At 63.9% G+C, this 16,474-nt stretch overlaps 2 protein-coding genes across 14 annotated transcripts in view; one reads left to right on the plus strand and one right to left on the minus strand.

Annotated features, from left to right (window-relative positions):
• KLC1 (kinesin light chain 1) overlaps positions 1–8,216 on the plus strand; it is a 63,523-nt gene extending 55,307 nt beyond the window's left edge. For 4 of the 8 annotated variants that reach the window (XM_043489311.1, XM_043489312.1, XM_043489307.1 and 1 more), the window contains 3 exons: positions 2,666–2,732; positions 7,684–7,756; positions 7,935–8,216. In XM_043489311.1, coding sequence (XP_043345246.1) covers positions 2,666–2,732; positions 7,684–7,756; positions 7,935–7,963 — 169 coding nt within the window. In that variant the 3' untranslated portion in view covers positions 7,964–8,216. The remainder of the gene's footprint in view (positions 1–2,665; positions 2,733–7,683; positions 7,757–7,934) is intronic. The other 4 variants (XM_043489310.1, XM_043489314.1, XM_043489313.1 and 1 more) reach the window with 1 other exon arrangement.
• On the minus strand, positions 5,941–16,336 carry XRCC3 (X-ray repair cross complementing 3). 6 transcript variants are annotated; one of them, XM_043489344.1, is made up of 8 exons: positions 16,278–16,336; positions 13,977–14,064; positions 13,583–13,748; positions 12,012–12,149; positions 11,361–11,573; positions 8,778–8,932; positions 7,028–7,357; positions 5,941–6,923 (listed from the first exon to the last, which is right to left on the minus strand). In XM_043489344.1, exons 3-8 carry the CDS (start codon positions 13,635–13,637, stop codon positions 6,312–6,314), a joined length of 1,503 nt encoding a protein of 500 aa, XP_043345279.1. In that variant the 5' UTR covers positions 13,638–13,748; positions 13,977–14,064; positions 16,278–16,336; the 3' UTR covers positions 5,941–6,311. The 6 variants fall into 6 exon arrangements, with proteins under 6 accessions (XP_043345279.1, XP_043345278.1, XP_043345280.1 ...); XM_043489343.1 differs by lacking the exon at positions 16,278–16,336 and adding an exon at positions 16,109–16,271; XM_043489345.1 differs by lacking the exon at positions 16,278–16,336 and adding an exon at positions 16,109–16,271 and having other exon boundaries at positions 7,028–7,074; positions 7,145–7,357; positions 13,583–14,064.
• Between the last annotated feature and the right edge of the window lie 138 nt (positions 16,337–16,474).

The following is a 16,474-nucleotide window of genomic DNA, read 5'->3' on the forward strand; positions in this document are numbered from 1 at the left end:
CTAAAACGGTGCCTGCTTTTTAAGTGTTGATTCTTAGTGTGACTCGGTTGTAAAGCACTTCATGCTAAGCGCTGCCCCGTTACTCCTTTGGGTGACGTGTGGGAATGTAGAGCTGTGTCCCTTTGCTGTTGGGCATGTCCCGTCTCGTTCCTTCGTCCTCGGGGAGGGTCTGAGTCCTGAGACCCTTGGTGTCGCTCAGCCCCGCCCTCGGGCCCGAGCCTTGCTGGTGGGGAGAGGGGCCCGCCTTGGCTCTGCCCCCACCGTGGTTTGGCTGGTGGCGGACTTGCTTGGAGGCCAGAGGGACGGCTGGATTTCTGCATGCTGCCGTCGCCCTGCTTCTCAGCATTGTCTGCAGCCGTGCCCGCACAGGGAGCCGCGTGCGAGCCTCCGACGTCCGTGGTGAAGCCGCCGCAGGGCTTGGACGCGGGGCTGTTGTGCTGGTGGCGGGCCTGCCTGCTGGAGACAGGCGCGGCTAGGGAAGGAGGTCCTGAGGGGTCCCCGTTTGATTTCCAGAACTAAAACGATGGGGTGCTGCCTGCCCCTCCGACGTTTGGAAGATTGAACCTCTTGTTCCCAACGCTGGGAGGGCTGAGCCGCTTGCTGGGCGCCGGCCAAGTCCGCTCTTTCCGCAGCCGGCTCTGAGGCGTGCAGGGACCGCCCAGCATGCCCTTGGTGTCCACAGGCCGCCCCCGGGCGCGCACACGTCGGCCGGCTGAGGGTCTGGGCGTCTTGCGGCCCGCCTGTAACGCGGAGCCCACCGTTTGTCTCTGCCGTGGCATGTGTGGCCGCTCCCTGGCGCTCAGTGCTGGGCCAGCCCGAGGGAGGGCCTGCTGAGGATGGACCCCCACGGAGCAGACTAACAGTCTTCACATATAATGTAACTTGGGATGGCATCTTATGGAACTTTTTGAAAAGTAAATAATTTATGTTTATTCCATCAAATGCGTAAGAGAAAGTGATCTTTCCAGATAAGAGGAGCAATCTTAGTTCATGGACGGGTGGCTCCAACCCGAGCGGGCCTCAGTGTTTCCTGGGCCGGGGCCCGTCCCTGCGTTTCTGATGGGTGGGGGGCACACGAGGGGACTTGCCCTTCCAACAAGTTCCCGGGTCGTGCCAGTGCTGCTGATCGGGCCACATTTGACAGGCACCGAGCTGGGGGTTGTGGGAGCGGCGTCTGTGGCCCGCGGTGGGCACAGTCCAGGAGGCCCTGGATGCCTTGGCATTGCAGACCCTGAGGGTTTAAGTCAGGGTGAGGATGTGATTCAGAGGTGTTGACAGGCATCAAGTTATTCTTTCATCTCATCTTGTAAAGAGAAGTTTGAGCACAAAGGTGGTGTATCTTTCTTAGAAAACACTAGCTGGCCAGTTACATCAGAGAATCGTGAAGCATGCCCAGATGTCAGTGCTTGAGATTGGGGTTGATTCTGCGCTGCGCTTTGCTCCTGAGAGGTTCTGGACAGAGGAAAAGCCGTGCAGGGGCTCTGGGTTCCTGGGATGTTTCTGTCCTGTCCTGGGGGGAGTTTGGGGAGGGAGTTTTACTTGGCGATCAGTCAGTTCAGGCTTTGTTTTCGGTGTAGTTTGTTCGGGGAGACCCCAGGACGTGCCTGCCGTGTGCCTGGCACTCTGCCTGCGGCACTGGTGGCCACGTGGCTGGGCCTCTGGTCCCTGCAGCTGGAGCGCCGGTGTGTGCGTGTGCGTGTCCGGTTGTACTCAGCCGCCACACCTGTGCGTCAGCCTCACGGCCACGCACTCAGCATAGTGGGCACTGTCGACGTCAACAGTTCAGATGCAGAATTACTGATCCTATTAAAAACAATTAAAAATCACCCTTCCTGTTGGTCCTTTTAGCTTTTAAAGCTAAGGTGACTTTCTGTTTGAGGTCATCCATAGTGGCAGTAAGCAATGCAGTATCTTATAACTATCCGTAATTTAAGTTTAGATTGTAGGTAACTTGCAGGATATATTAAGTATTTTAAAGGTGTCAAATCGAAGAAAAAAGTAAATATATGTATAAATCACTCTATTTTGTGTAAATCCAAAGCCATGAAATTTGTTTTAAATTTTGGTTTCTAGGCAGAGAAACCCTAGCCTCAAAGTTTTACTAATAAAAGGTTACTTGTTTTTTCTTAGATTTAATATGGAAAAATCTATGAAATACATACTGCGTTCATGCATTTGATCTCAGTAGTGAGCTCCGCGGGGCCCTCTTTGGCGCGGTCGCTCAGGGCTGCGTCTGTGGGCCCGCGGGAGGCACTGGCAGGGCCTCTCGGCTCCGGGAGGAGCCGGGCTTCAGAAAGGGAGGCTCTGAGGACGCCGAAGTTTATCCGTGGCTCTCCGAGACGGGCTTTTTGACGAGGAAGACGCAGAGAAACTGCGGTTTTTGTCTAAGGGTGCGGAATACAGTATATCTGGGGCATCCGTGTTGGGAACTGGGTGGGCCTCCCAGACGAGGCGAGCTGCAGGCCTGCTCCCGGTCAGGGTGGCCCAGGCGCCCGTGGTGATGGACCGTGGAGGGCTGGCCCAGGCCCCCGTGGTGATCGGCCGTGGAGGGCTGGCCCAGGCCCCCGTGGTGATCGGCCGTGGAGGGGTGGCTTGGCTGCGCTCCCCGCTCCTGGTGACTCACGTGCTGATGGTTTGTCCTTGCATGTCCGCCGGGCCGGTGCAGCATGAAGCGAGCCAGTTCTCTGAATGTCCTTAACGTGGGTGGCAAGGCGGCCGAAGACCATTTCCAAGTAAGGAGCCCCACCCCGCTGTAGCATCCGTCGCCTTCTGGACGTGCTGGCGGGGCCCTGGCTCCGCTCCGCCGCGGCCTCGGCACAGCCTGTCCATGTATAGCCTTCCTGGTCCCAGACGAGCAGACATCATGATGCCGTTTTCACAGTCGGCACGGACTTAACCATCGAATGGTGGGAGTGCTCGCTTTTCGGGAACATTCTAAGCATGTAAATGGTCTTCAAAATGTTGATTGACAATTAAAAGCTAAATGATAAAGTAATAACAAAACTTGACCAGCTGTTAACGTGTATTATTAGTTTATGATTTTAGCCTCCAGCGGTGCCAGCGTGTGTAACTAATACATCTGGCTAAGCTGTTCAGTGTTTTTAAATGACCTGAAACTTTACTAAGATGAACACGTGTGGTCACTTTGTCACCTGTCCAAGTCTTACACGAACCGGCCATCTCTGCATTTAAGACCGTTGGCATCCCCCTCTCCATCAGACGTGGCCTCTTTGTCTTCCATGTGTGGCCGGGCCCCTGGCCCTTCTGTGACCTGGCGTGGGCAGCTGTCCCCTGGGCCCGGCATCCTGGGCACTGCCCCTGGCTCCCAGTTGCCTCAGTCCCCCTGGTGACTGTGATGTCCTAGGCGGTGGCAGGCCAGCTGGTGTGCTGACCCCCGCTTCCCCCAGCACCCAGGGTGACTGTGCACAGGCCTCTGGTCAGGGGTGCTGACCCCCGATCTGTCTGTCAGGGGCTGCCTGGGGCCTGGAGGATGCGTTCCTGGTGAGGACGGTGAAGGAAAGCCCCTCTGTTTTCAGAAGGTCGGGAGCTGATACAGTCCTTCTGTCTGATTCTTGTTGCTTGCACACACACGTCTGAGCATCAGGACTCTTGTGACGTGAGTCAGCGCCAAGACCACGGGAGGCTGGTGTCTGTGAGGCGCTGGGGAAGAATGACCTCTCCGTGTGTTCTCTCATGCAGGAGCGAAGGCGTTGTCTGGCAGACTCGAGTGCCAGGCCCCCGGGGGAGGCAGAGCTAAGTTAAGCCCCGAGGCTAATGCGCAGAGACCCTCAGAGCTTGGCCAGGGCCCTCCTCCTTGAGGGGCCGCCGCCTCTGCTGAGTTCCATTAAGTCTGCAGCCCTGGTGTCCAGGAGCTGCCACGGCCGACAGTGAGGCCGCTGCCCGACTCCGCCCAGCTCTGAACCCGCTTTCACTTGTGCTGTGTTAATGCTGCTCACGGAGAAGGGAGCCTTAACCACGTCCTCGGGGAGCGGGAATCGGGGGTGGGGCTGTGGGCAGGCCCCGCCCCGGGCTGCAGCCCCCTCGCACATGGAGATGCCTGTGTTCCTTTTAACAGCTTGTCTTTGTAGGGTTAAGTAACCCGGGGTGGTTCTGACGGAGGCATTTTCAGATCAGCCCTGAGGTTGCTGAAGGGCATCCTGAACACCAGCTGGTTCGCTGAGGGTGACTCCAGGTGACGCCCCCGGAGCACAGGGTGCGCGCTCACTGAGGGGCTGGGGGTGCGGGCGTCCTGGTGCCGTGGAGGCCAGGTTTAGTTCTCTTCCTGTTCCGGTGGGAGATGTCCCAGCAAAGGCACTTCCAGCTGCCTTTCCTGCCGGAGCTGCGCTGGGTCAGGTGGTGGGGCTCCCCGGGGCTCCCTCTGGGGGTGCCCTAGCTGCACCCGTCCTTCACCCCAGCAGGGGGCGGGGCGGAGGCAGCAGCCCCCTGGGGTCGTCATGGTGAGGTGGGGCTTCAACTTCGGGGGTTTCTCTAATCGAAGAACGGGCCACCCCTGCACAGGGGCCTGCTTGTGAGTGCCGCTGTGTCCCTGGAGGCAGGGGGCCGCCGGGCTGGGGCTCCTGACAGCCCCGTGCGCTGCAGCCGCTCAGCGGTCAGGACGTTTCTGAGTGCTCCCCAGAGGTGCGTTAAAGGAAGGGGAGAGGAAGGCAGAGCCGTGTCCCCATGCGGGCACTGTGGCCCCTTCAGGTGCCCGTTTAGGTGGGGGCGATGTGTCTGTCACCTCACCGCCCGGAGAGGGGCCACGGCGTGGTCCCAGCTCCTACCTCCACTGCGTTCATGTTTTCTCCCAGCCGCGGAGCTGGTACAGGACGTGTGAAACCACCCAGGTTCCCTTCCTGACTGTTGTCTCTGGAAAAACAAAGGGCATCCAGAAAGAGCGAATGTGGGGCTGAGGCCAGAATGCTCCCAGCTGGTGGAAACTGACCTCCCCTGCAGGGCCCTTGGTTGACCCTGGCCTGGCATGGAGCCCGCTGGCCCCTTTCCTGGGGGTGTGGTGGCCTCTGCAAGGCCTCCTGGAGGCAGTGTTTGGGTGAGCGGGGCCGGGCTGCTAAGAGCTGGCCTGTTCAGCGGGAAGGTGCCCTGTTCTGGTCTTTGAGGGAAGCCCAGTGTAATCTCAGAGGGCACCTGGGGGTCCAGCCCGCCTGCCTGCCCGCCCACCCTCCTTTCCTGGTGAGGGGACCCTTGGGGGCCAGCACCTGTTTCTCCATTGTTTCTGACTAGTCAGACTCCCCCCAGCCAGAGGACCCAGGCTGTGGATGGTCTGAGCGTCCGCAGGAATGTGAGGGTAGGGCTGTGTCAGGGCGGAGGTCGGGAGGACCCGGGCCTTCTCAGCCTCCTGCCCCTCCCCCGGGTGCTGCAGGGATTCAGCTGGTTATTTTCTGAAAGTTAAAAGTATTCCTCTGTCTGGTCAGAAGATTGCTGGGAATAGCACGTACCAGTCGTCGTCCTCTCGGGGAAGTAGCAGCCTCCCCGAGGAGTCGGTTTACGGAGTGCGGCTCTCGTGGGTAGACTTTATACGAGACCCTGGGAAAGCCCGCTGAGTCTTGTGGGGCCAGCTGCTGATGGGTTTCTGTTTGCGCTTGTGTTTGAGTCGCCGGGCACACAGCCTCCGTGGAATCCCCGACACAGATGCGTGTGTTTTCACTCAGCTCGCCAGCAGGGCAGGGGATGCGGGCGGTTCACAGAGTGTGGAGCCAACCCTCAGGGTCGCCGGCCTGCGAGGCCCGTCTGGCGGTCCCTGGGGTGTGGGCTGGGGACAGGCAGGCAGGCAGGCTCCTTCCCGAGACACGGAGGGGAAGCCCCACTGCAGGGTCCCGGGGCCTGTGGCGGTGCGCGTCGGCCTGCCTTCCGACGGGGGCGGCCGTTCTCGATCTCTTTTCTCACTGTGGGTGTGACTTGACTAGGAAATCATTTGGAACTGTCCATAGTTAATTACAAAAATAAACTTTTATTTCCTGTTGTAAAGTCCCTGTACTTTGCAGAAAGGCTCTTTGTAAAACTCCAAGCCTGAAAGCAGCTTTTCCTATTTAACACTGGCCACTCGGTCTTTTAGGGTCACAGGCTACTTTGAAAACATGATGAAAGCTGGAAACGGATCATCCTGTCCTAGGAAAACACACAACAGAGTGCCGATGGCCAGGGCTGGCGGTCCAGCCGAGAGCCCGCAGGGCGGGCCCGGGGCGCGGGGGGTCGGCCTGCACCCTGCCAGCAGAGCGGCCGTGAGGGGGTGGACGTCGGGTGGGGGAGGCCCAGCAGAGGGCCAGTGCTGCTGAGGGCCGGGGCGGCGGGCACCTTCACTCAGCGTGTTTGTCCACAGCGGCTGGGCCGGCTGCCTGGCGGAGGTGGGCAGAGGCGTGGCGGGGTGACTCAGCCCTTCTGGAACTGGGCCTGCGTGTCCTCCGTGACTGCAGGGCCTCGTGCTTCCACACGGGATGGTCGTGCTGGGCTGAGCCAAGGGTCCGTGTTCTGTGCAGAAGCGCCGGCCGTGGTGGGGAGCTGGGTCTGGGCAGCGGTTCCTGCCAGAGTGGACCCCCCCCTTCCCCCAAGGCCAGGACCGAGGTCCCAGCCGCTGCAGCACACCGGGAGCTGCTGCCCTGTAGACGAGTCCTCATGGGCCCAGAAGGGCTTTCTGCAGACGGGCTGAGCCGCCTCCTGCAGCAGGGGCAGCTCTGCACCCCGAGGGGGGTCCTGGGCGCTGCGGTCAGCCGCACGTAGTCCCAGGCGTCCCCCGCACGCCCTCGGAGGTGATGGTGTAGGAGCAGGATGAGGGCGGCAGGTGGGGGGCAAACACCACCCTGAGGGTGCGGCCAGGCGGGGCGAGCGCAGCCTCCTCGGGGCGCTGCCGGTCGGCCAGCAGCCTCACGAGCAGCTGGTTGGCCCAGGTTATTCCCAGGGCTGGGGACATCCTGAGATGGGAAACACCGCCACGCGTCACCTGCGGAACCAGCGCCTCCCTCCCACCCCCGCCCCCAGGGCCCCCAAAGCCCTCCATCCTTAGGGCATCACTCACCCTGGCAGCCCGGCCACTGAGTCCTGCTCCTCCAGGGCCTCCGTCACCTGGAGGGTGCAGAGCGGTCAGCGATGGGACCCGCTGGCCCGGCCCGCGGCGGGCTGGGGGGAGGCCCACCTGGTTGACGCACAGCACGGGGCTCTGGAAGGCGCAGCTCAGCCGCCGCAGCTCAGCTCCCAGCGCCAGCAGACGCTGGGCCCTGAGGGCCAGGGCCGCTCCGTCGAACTCGCAGCGGAAGGGGGCTGCCACGGAGTCGACGACCACCAGCCGGGCCATTCCCCGCGCCAGCAGCACTGGCACCTTCTCACTCACGCAGTGCAGCAGGGTGTCCTGGGGGCCGGGGAGCCCGTCAGCGCCTGCTCAAGAGCCCCCGTCCGCCCTGCCCCCGCCCCCCATCCATGGCCCCGAGCCAGGCGCTGCCGCCTGCACGGGGCGGCGGGGGGGGCGGGGGGGGGTGCGGCGCGGGGCTGCGGGAGACACAGGAGCCGTCCTGTGTCCGGCGTGCAGACCCCCGGGCTGGGCCCAGGCGACACGCCACGACGCCAAGCGGGGCCCTGGGGAGCAGCCGTCCTCAGGGACCACCCCCGCCGGCACTCCCGGGAGCTGCCCGTGCCCGCGTCCCCGCCCTGAGGGTCCGCTCTGTGCTTCACCCGCAGGGCGCCGCCGGCAGAGCCCCTTTCCGTGGACAACGACAGCAGCAGCAGCGGCCTGGAGGACGCCAGCCTGAGCGTGAGTCCCGTCACCCGGGGCGAGGGGGCTGCAGGGGCGGGACTCTCCCCAGGCCTGCCGGGCTGGAGACCCCGCCCCCGGGAGGCGAGGGGGCCTGGGCCGCAAGGCTGGTGCACAGGGGCGGGGCTCTGCCGAGGGGCTGCGAGGACCCCGGCCCTGACCCGCCGCCCGTCTGCAGTGAGGCAGCCGCGGAGGAGTCTGGCCTGAGCTGTGTGCGCGCCCCGAGGGCCCGGTGACGCCGTGAAGGTCGCGAGGCTGGAGGGCCTGGGGCGGTGCCTGCAGTGCTGACCAGCGCCCCCATCCCAGCGCCCTGACCCCCCACGCCTCTCGCCGCGAAGCCCCAGGACGGCACGCGTGCCCCCAGCCAGCCCGGCCCGGGCCACTGCTCTGTCCCTGTCCCGGGCTACGTGTGATCATGTACTTTACTGTAAATTTCTAAAATTAAACTTTATACATCTTAGCCTTTACTTGACATTATTTCTATAGCAACCCGTAAGCGGGGAAGGGCCCGGGTCGGGGCGCGCTGCTCTGCTCTCCGCAGCCCGGCTCCCTTCTGAGACCCCCGCCCCCTTATTCAGCCGCAGACGACGACCCCTCCGCGGGCACGGCTTCCACACGTGGCGTTGTCGTGGAGGCCCGCCAGCAGTCTGAGGGGTCTGTCCAGCTGGGGCCCCGGGCTGTGACAAGGGGGCCTTCCCCTCCTCCAGAGGCAGACTGGAAGCGCGCTGGACGCCCACCGGGCAGCGGCCCTGTTCTGCGGGCGGTGGGTGTCTCTGCGGCCTGGTAAACGGGGCTGGCCTGGTGGGGCCTGCTCCAGGGGGCGGGGGCTGGCCTGGGGGCAGGAGAGGGTATGTCTAGTGCCTTCCTGGCCTCTTTCCTCGGGCCATGGTTGGCAGAAACACACAAGACGGCCAGTTCACCCCAAGTCCAGGCACTGTGTAACGCTGGCCTGAGCAGGACCATGGCCCTTGGATGCGACCCCCACAGGCAGGCACACGCTAACCTCCCCTCAGACACTCACCACGTCGGCCGCGTGCTCGATGAAGATCTGGTGGCCAAACTTGATCTTCGAGATCACGTCCCCTGGGACGTCTGCCCGCAGGCGCTGCTGCTGGGCGATGAGCTGCTGCAGACGGCGGCTGGGGAAGGCGTCCTCTGTGCACACGTACACGGCCCCTGGGGGGCCGCCGCGCAGTCAGTGGCCGGCACACGCCCCCTTGCTGCGCTGCCCCGTGGGTCTTCCCTCTGACCCAGGATGGGGCTGGCCGGCGCCTGCCTCCCACCTCGCCGCCGGGACGTCACCCTGGGGGTCTGCCCCTGGGCCGTCTCCGGTGGGGAGTGGGTGGCATTCTCAGGGGCTCTGTGCTTTCAGTAACACCCCCTCCTGCAGACACGGGTGTACCCATCCCAGGCCCCATGGAGTAGAGGTTCCTGGATCCCAGTGTCAGGGCTCCTCCCATGGTTCTGGGCTACGTGGAGGGAACGGTCTTTGCTGTGCCTGGAAAAGCCAGTCAACAAAACACCGGCGATACATCGCTGGGGCCTGAACCGCCTCCAGAAGATCAGCCCGAGTCCCGCCGCTGGAAAGAGCCAGGGCCCACGGGCTCACAGAGGTCCCAGGATAGTCCGGCGGGAAACAGGAGTCTTTAAAAACGGCATCGGGACAGGCAGACACACACACACCCACATACAAAAGGGCGAGATCAGACTTGTACCTCACACCACATACGAAAACTGAATCACAACGGATCAACTACGAGAGCCCAAACCACAGAACTCTTAAAAGACAGGCGTAAATCTTAGGACCTTGGGTTAGGCAGTGGGTCCTTACACACGACATGAAAAGTGTAAGCGAGGAAGGCCAGGTAAGCTGGACATTATGAAAGTGAAGAACAGCTTCAAAAGCCCATCAAAAAAGTGAGGAGACAACTTACAGAAAGAGACAACACTGCGAGCTGTGTATCTGATACGAGTCTAGTGTCCGGATGACACAAAGATCACTTGGGTGAGTTCCGTCACAGACAGACAGATAAGCCAAGGGTGTAAATGGGCAGAAGACGGGAAGAGACATTTCTCCAAAGACACGCGGGTGAGCGGCAGCTCGCGGCAAGACGCTCAGCACCACTGCTCTCGAGGGGAGCGTGGCTGGAGCCACAGGGAGGGCACACCCACGCTGGGTCAGAGGGACGGGAGCCAGCTCGGATGCAGGGGCCGGGCACCTCCTCCAGGCTTCCTGGGAAGGGAGGCAGTGCAGCGGCTGCTGAGAACAGTCTTTGGAGCCACCGAGCTACCCCGAGACCCTGCATCACTCCTAGGTGTGCACCCAGAGCCACGTGCCTGTCGGCGGATGGATGGGTGGTAACTCAGCTGGGGGCTTCCCTGGTGGGGCCCATCTGGGTCAGAGCCCATCTGCCAACGCCGGGGACACGGGTTCAAGCCCTGGTCCAGGAGGACCCCATGTGCCCGGAGCAGCTAAGCCTGGGCTCCAGCACCCGAGCTGCCACTGCCGCGCCCGAGAACCACAGCTGAGGAAGCCCTGCGCCCCGAGGCCCGAGCCTGAGTGCCGTGTGCCCAAGCTGTGTGCCCGTGGCCCGCGCTCCACGGCAAGATGCCGCCGCAGCCAGAGGCCCCGCGCCACAGTGAAGACTGGCCCCTGCTTGCCGCAACTTGAGAAAGCCCGTGTGCAACACGAAGACTCGGCACAGCCAAAGACAGATAACGTTTTAAAACAAGGACACAGGACGCCCTGGTATTCAGCCCTAGGAAGGACGGCCTGACGCGCCACCGTGGGTAAGCCCTGAAGACATTGCACTGGGAGAAAGGGTACCTTCCACGATCCCGTTTATTTGCAACGTGCAGAACAGGCGAGCCTGCAGAAAGTGGACGGGGGCCCCCGGGCAGGGGGGCGAGCGGCAGGTGCCCGCTCACGGGGCGGGGTGCCGCTCTGCAGAGAGGCTCCGTCCAGAGTTGGAGGGGTGCGGTGGGTGCGCAGCTGAGCAGGAGGACTGACCCCACTTCAGGAAGGAATTTCCCAGGGGGTGGATCACGTCTCGCCATCAGTAAAGAAGCAGGGCCTGTGACCCGGCCGAGCGCTGGCTGAGCCCCCATGTCGGTCACCAGGGCCCCCGCGCCCGTCTGTGAGCGTGCGAGTCCCGCTGTGACCTGGTCCTGCTCCCACAGAACTTCAGACGTGGGGGGTGAGGAGCCAGGAGAGCTGCCCTGAGCAGTCAGGGCTGCCCGCGTCCCGGGCAGATGGTCTGCGCCCCCCCAGGCCGAGCCCCTGGTCCCCACACGGTGCCTGCGCACATCCAGAGAGGAGTACCCCGCCTTTCAAAGTTAGGGCCTTCGGGTCTGATTCGGGGAAGTCGCTTTCTCAGCAAGACGCTTTCTCAGCAGACCCACGTTTAACGCGGTCATGGCGGCCGTGGGCCAGGCCCCTGTGGGGGACGCCCATTTACAGGCACCCCTGGCCAGCTCGTCCCCGCGGGCAGGCCCCGGGCTCTGCACTCAGCCGGCATGGGGCCCCTCTGGGCATGAAGAGATGGGAAACGTGGGAAACGGACCCCAGGGCCAGCAGCCCGAGACCCCCGCCCCCGGCACTCACCGGCCCCCAGGCCTCCGTACTGCCGCGGCAGCTGCACGGCCAGGCAGAGCTGAAGCGCCAGCTGGGTCTTCCCGGCCGAGCTGCGTCCAGCCAGCTCGGTGATGCCGTCCAGGGGCAGCCCGCCTCGGAGCAGCGCGTCCAGCACGGGGCAGCCCAGGCTCAGGCGCTGGTGCTGCTGCGGGAACAGCCCCTCTTGCCGGAGCAGGTGCAGCGCTGGCAGCGGCGAGGGTGGGGGGGACAGGTGAGCCCAGCCCCTGCAGGCCCCCCACGCCCCACGCCAGGGCCCCAGCCCTGCAGGCATCCTGCCCAGGCCCCCCACGCCCCACGCCAGGGCCCCAGCCCTGCAGGCATCCTGCCCAGGCCCCCCACTCCCCACACCAGGGCCCCAGCCCCACGGGCGCCCTGCCCAGGCCCCCCACTCCCCACACCAGGGTCCCAGCCCTGCGGGCATCCTGCCCAGGCTGCCCAGGCCCCCCACGCCCCACGCCAGGGCCCCAGCCCTGCAGGCATCCTGCCCAGGCCCCCCACTCCCCACACCAGGGCCCCAGCCCCACGGGCACCCGGCCCAGGCCCCCCACTCCCCACGCCAGGGCCCCAGCCCCGCGGGAACCCCGCCCAGGCCCCCCGCGCCCCACGCCAGGGCCCCAGCACCTGTGCAAACGCCATGTCCCTGCAGGAGTGAGGCGGCTGCCCTCAGCAGGAGCCGCACGTCAGGGCTGGAAAGGCGGGTCAGTCTCTGCAGATCTGGCCCAGAAAGATGCAGGACCTCCTTCACGGACCTCAGTTTGGCTGAAATCACAGAGCCAGTCACAGGATGCAGTCAGAGGCGCCGCCCATGGCAACAGTGACGCGGGGATGGCGGTGACCACCAGCTCTGGGCGCCCGGCGGGCAGCGGCCAGCCCACCTGCCCCCTGAAGCTGCATGGACCCCTGGACGACAGGTCAGGGTGGAAGGGGCCTGTCCCCAGGGCGGGGAGCAGCGGCCCCGGACACATCTCCTGAGACAGGCCTGCATGTGCATTGCCAGGGAGGGGCCGCGGGAAGGGACCCAGCCCGCAGACGGCCGGGGGGTGAAGAGGGAGAGTCAGCTCGCGGGGGGCTTTCGGGGTGAGGGGCCCTAGCTGGTGTTTGGGAGGAAAGGGAGTAATTCTGAGCTTAGATCAGTGTATTATTTTTAAACTAGTGGGGAAAAAAAAGGCTAACAATACATAAAATCAATCCAAAAAAAGGCAAAAAAGAGCACACACACACACACAAAGAACAGAACACAAGGGAGCGTGAACCCCAGCCTTCCCGGGAGCAGCAGCAGGCTTCAGCTAGAGGCGCGCGCTGGGCTCAAAGGGACACTCACGGCCTCGGGAGGGAGGAGCCCAGTGCTGAGCGCCTGACCTCACAGCATCCTCACGACCACCCGGGGATGGGGAGATGGAGCAGGTGGGGGGACCAGGGCGGGGGGATGGGGGGGATGGAGGGGGCGCGGGGACCAAGCCTGGGGGGGATGGAGGGGTGCAGGGACAGGATGTGGGGGGACGTGGGGGTGCAGGGACCAGCCAGGCAATGGAGGAGCTGGTACAGCCTGGGGATGGATGTGCCCAGACGCCAGCAGACTCCTCGAACATTTAGAAAAGATCACTGGGCCTGACAGACACTTGCGAAGTGTGGGACTAATTGGAAGGCAGAGGAAACGCACCCATGAACAGGGAGACGAGCACTAACTTTGGGGGAAAACCAGAGATGGTCAAGAAAGGAAACAGTCAAAAAAAAAAAAGGAAACAGTCGTGCGCCAAGTTCTGTGACAGCCGTGATGTCCCGGTGACAACTCTGATGGTTGATGTGGCCCAAACTGTGTTCCGACTGGGGCGGGGGGTGGACCAAGGAGGGGCACGGGGGGCGAGGAAGCCAGCTCCCACCCCCGAAATGGAGGCCCGTGAGGAGGCGTAAGTCAGAGAAGCACAGCGTTAGAAACCCAGGTGTAAATACAGACACACGGCTGAAAGACTCGCAAGGAGCAAGGAGTCCCGTCTCACTGCAGACACTGTATGTACGGCTTCATGAAAAGTCAGTTACACACAGACCCGGCACAGGCCAGCATCAGGGCATCTCTGGGCCAGGAGGCAGAGGGTTCCCAAGGCTCGGACAAGCCACCCTGTAAACTGCTCTCCACAAAATGCGCAGTGCACAGTCACCCCACAATCACGTCACATGAACATCAGCAGACGCACCTTTCTTAACTGCAGTGATGATTCTGGGATGCAGGTCGAGCCGATCCAAATCCATTTCTTCAGCGGGGACAGCCAGAGACGGACGACCGCCCTGAGACGCGGGTTCTGACGTGCCGGCCGCCCTCTCGAGCGGCCCGGGAGGCGAGTGCCAGCTGAGTGACCGAGCCTGGGGGCACCAGGCGACCGTGGGGCCCAGGGCTCGGGACACCCCTGTCCCAGGGCCAGCGCTGAGATCGCCCCAGGCTGATCGCCAGCAACTCAGAGGCCTGGGCTCAGCCCACCCTGGCATGCGTTTCAGGAACCCCCGAGCACCCCCCGAAGGTCAGCCTGCTTCATCCGCTTCAGGAAGGTGAGAGGCAGCCTGGTGTCCCCGCCCTGGCCCTCCGTGACCCACCTCTCTGGGGCGCAGGTGCCGGGCTTGCCCGAGCGGGGCCCAGGCTGCACTCTCTGGCGTACGCTCCTGAGCGCGTCTCCGTGGGAATCTGGAGAGAGTGGGAGGACGAGTGGTGGATCCCGCGGGTGCCTGGGAGGTCGGAACCGCTGCGACCGCCGAGCTGCTCCAACAAAGGGCAGCGGACACCTTGCCCACCTGGCCTGCAGCTTGCCCTGGCCACCGGCCCGGGGCAGCGTGGTGGGCGGGGTGGCAGTGGGGTGGCCATGCCATGCCGTGGCCACTCGGCTGAGGCCGGGCCCGGCGGCCAGCAGCAGGAAGGCCCGTGCCCCGGGGCTCCCGACGCCGAGGGGGCGGCACAGAGTGGATTTGGCCTTCTGCATGGACGCTGCTGACCCTGTGTCAGGCTGTCCCCGATGCTTCGAGAGACAGGCCACCCGCCCCCTCATCCAGTCTGGTCAGGAGCGAGGGCCTGACTACGCAGCAGCCATCGGCCATCTTGGGGTGGCCCTGGGCCCTCAGAGGCAGCTCCGGGAGCAGGAGGTCCGGATTCTGAATGACCGTGGGAGGGAAGCCTGTGCGGGGACTTGGCCGGGAGCTGCCCGGATGCAAAACTCGGTCCTGAGAGCAGCTGGACACACGGAGGAGACCAACTGCGGGGCCTCGGGCCCAAGTGGAGTGGGTGCTGACAGAGCACCTGCTGGTACCCGACACGGGCCCGGGAGCCCCACCGAGAACCCCGGGAGGGGCCCGGGCGAAGCCGCCAGGGGCAAGTGTGTGCCCCGCAGCACCCAGCATGGGCATGGGCGGGCCTGGGCAGCTCCTGGGAGCGTCACGTGCAGGCGTCTCAGGGGACAATTAACAGCAGGTGCTGCTGCTGAGCCAGCGTGAAGGCATGTGAACTCCTGGGCCAAACACGAGACTTCTCCCCAGGTGGAATCACTCTCGTGTGTCTCTGGGGCTCTAAGGGAGACCGGGTACTTCTGTGCCACCAAAACAGGCTGGGACAGGCCCACCCCCACTCTGGAGACAATACTCGGCTTCCTGGCGGCTTTACTTGATTCACACTGAGGACTCAACGGGAGGAGGAGGGAAGATCTTTCTGAAATGATGCACTCAGTGCCTCTCCCACTCCACCAGGTACCAGACAGGAGGAGGCAGGGAGGAGCCCTGGGGGAGGCACCCGCCAAATCCCCACAAACTGAAACTGTTAACTCTTTCTCTGAACTCAGGCAAAGGGTCAATACACACAGCTCCAGGCTGTTGCTCTAAAATCATCAAAGGTCGAGGGCTGACATTTACCAAAGTCTCTTCCAAGTGTGTGACAAGTATGAAGGTCACCCCAGAAGTATTACAACCCCTGTATAAGCACAGAGTGGTTAAGCAACAAGCTTCAGGTCACACAGCAAGTGGGTGGCCTGGGATGCAGGTCCAGGCCTGGGCTCTAAGCCCCTGATCCCGCGTTTGCATCGCCCATCTGTTAACAGCTCCAAAGGGAACTGTTTGGACCACAGAACTTGGTCATCCAGAGGCTGACCCGCCTGAGGGTGTCCAGGTCCCTCTCATAGACGTTTCCTTTCTTTTCCCGCTCCCCTCCCAGAAAGGGCGCCAATAAGCACGCCTTCACCCCAGGGCTGCTGGCCGGAGGTTTCACCGGACCCCTTGGGCGGCCACACAGGCCCTCCCCCGTCTAGACCAGCGCTGTGGTTTCTCCAGAGCCGGCCGGCCTGGACTTCCGGCCCTGCTCCCTTCGCAGGACCCTCTTGCTCCTCTGAGGACCTTTCCTCTTTTCAGGCCCTGCGGCTTTAAGCACTCACTCCCCAGTCCCCCGGGCCTGCGTGTCCAGCAGGACCCCGCCTGGGCCGTCCTGACGGACCAGGGGACGCTGCAGCCGCACCTTGCCACCCACGCACACCTGCGCGTCCCACCTGGCGCGCTCTGAACCCGACCCCACCCTCCGCGCCCCACCCCGCGGCGCCGGCGCGGCCGCACAGCCCGAGCAGGCTCTACAGCTGCGCGAGCTCACCGCCCCGAGACCGAGGCCCTCCGTCCCAGCCCTGCCCAGCATACACCCGGCCCCCTCCCACCCCCGGGACCTGCGGGGGCCCTCGCTCTGCCCGTCCGCGGCTACGCACCAACGATCCGGGTACTGGGGAAGCGCCAGACGGCCCCCACCGCGAACCCCAGCAGCAGGGCCGCGCGGGCGCCCAGCCGGGCCCTGACCGCGCCCCAAGGGGTCTCGGTGCCCAAGGCCGCCCCAGCCTCCGACCGCCCGGGAACTCAGTGGCCACTCCGCGACCTCACCTCGCGCGCGCTCCGCACGCTCTTTCGCGCCGCCCCACCCCTTACTGCCTCTTCCTCCAATGAGCGCAGGGCGCCCCGCGCCGGATGCGCCAATCAGAAGAGAAGCGGGGGCCCACGTCGCCGATTGACTGGCCAATCCTAAGTCTCAGTCGCCCCGAGGGGGCGGGGCGTGCTCGGGCGGGTCCTCGTTGACCATT

The sequence above is a fragment of the Cervus canadensis genome, chromosome 17, assembly GCF_019320065.1.
Source record: "Cervus canadensis isolate Bull #8, Minnesota chromosome 17, ASM1932006v1, whole genome shotgun sequence".
Lineage (NCBI taxonomy): Eukaryota > Metazoa > Chordata > Mammalia > Artiodactyla > Cervidae > Cervus > Cervus canadensis.

Coding starts and splice junctions, on each gene's coding strand:
- XRCC3 (XM_043489342.1), bottom strand. CDS start 13,871: ATGCCAGGGTGGGCTGAGCCCAGGCCTCTGAGTTGCTGGCGATCAGCC. Junction 12,150..13,582: donor CATCACTGCAGTTAAGAAAG/GTGCGTCTGCTG, acceptor CTGTGATTTCAG/CCAAACTGAGGTCCGTGAAG. Junction 8,933..11,360: donor GTACGGAGGCCTGGGGGCCG/GTGAGTGCCGGG, acceptor GCGGCCCCCCAG/GGGCCGTGTACGTGTGCACA.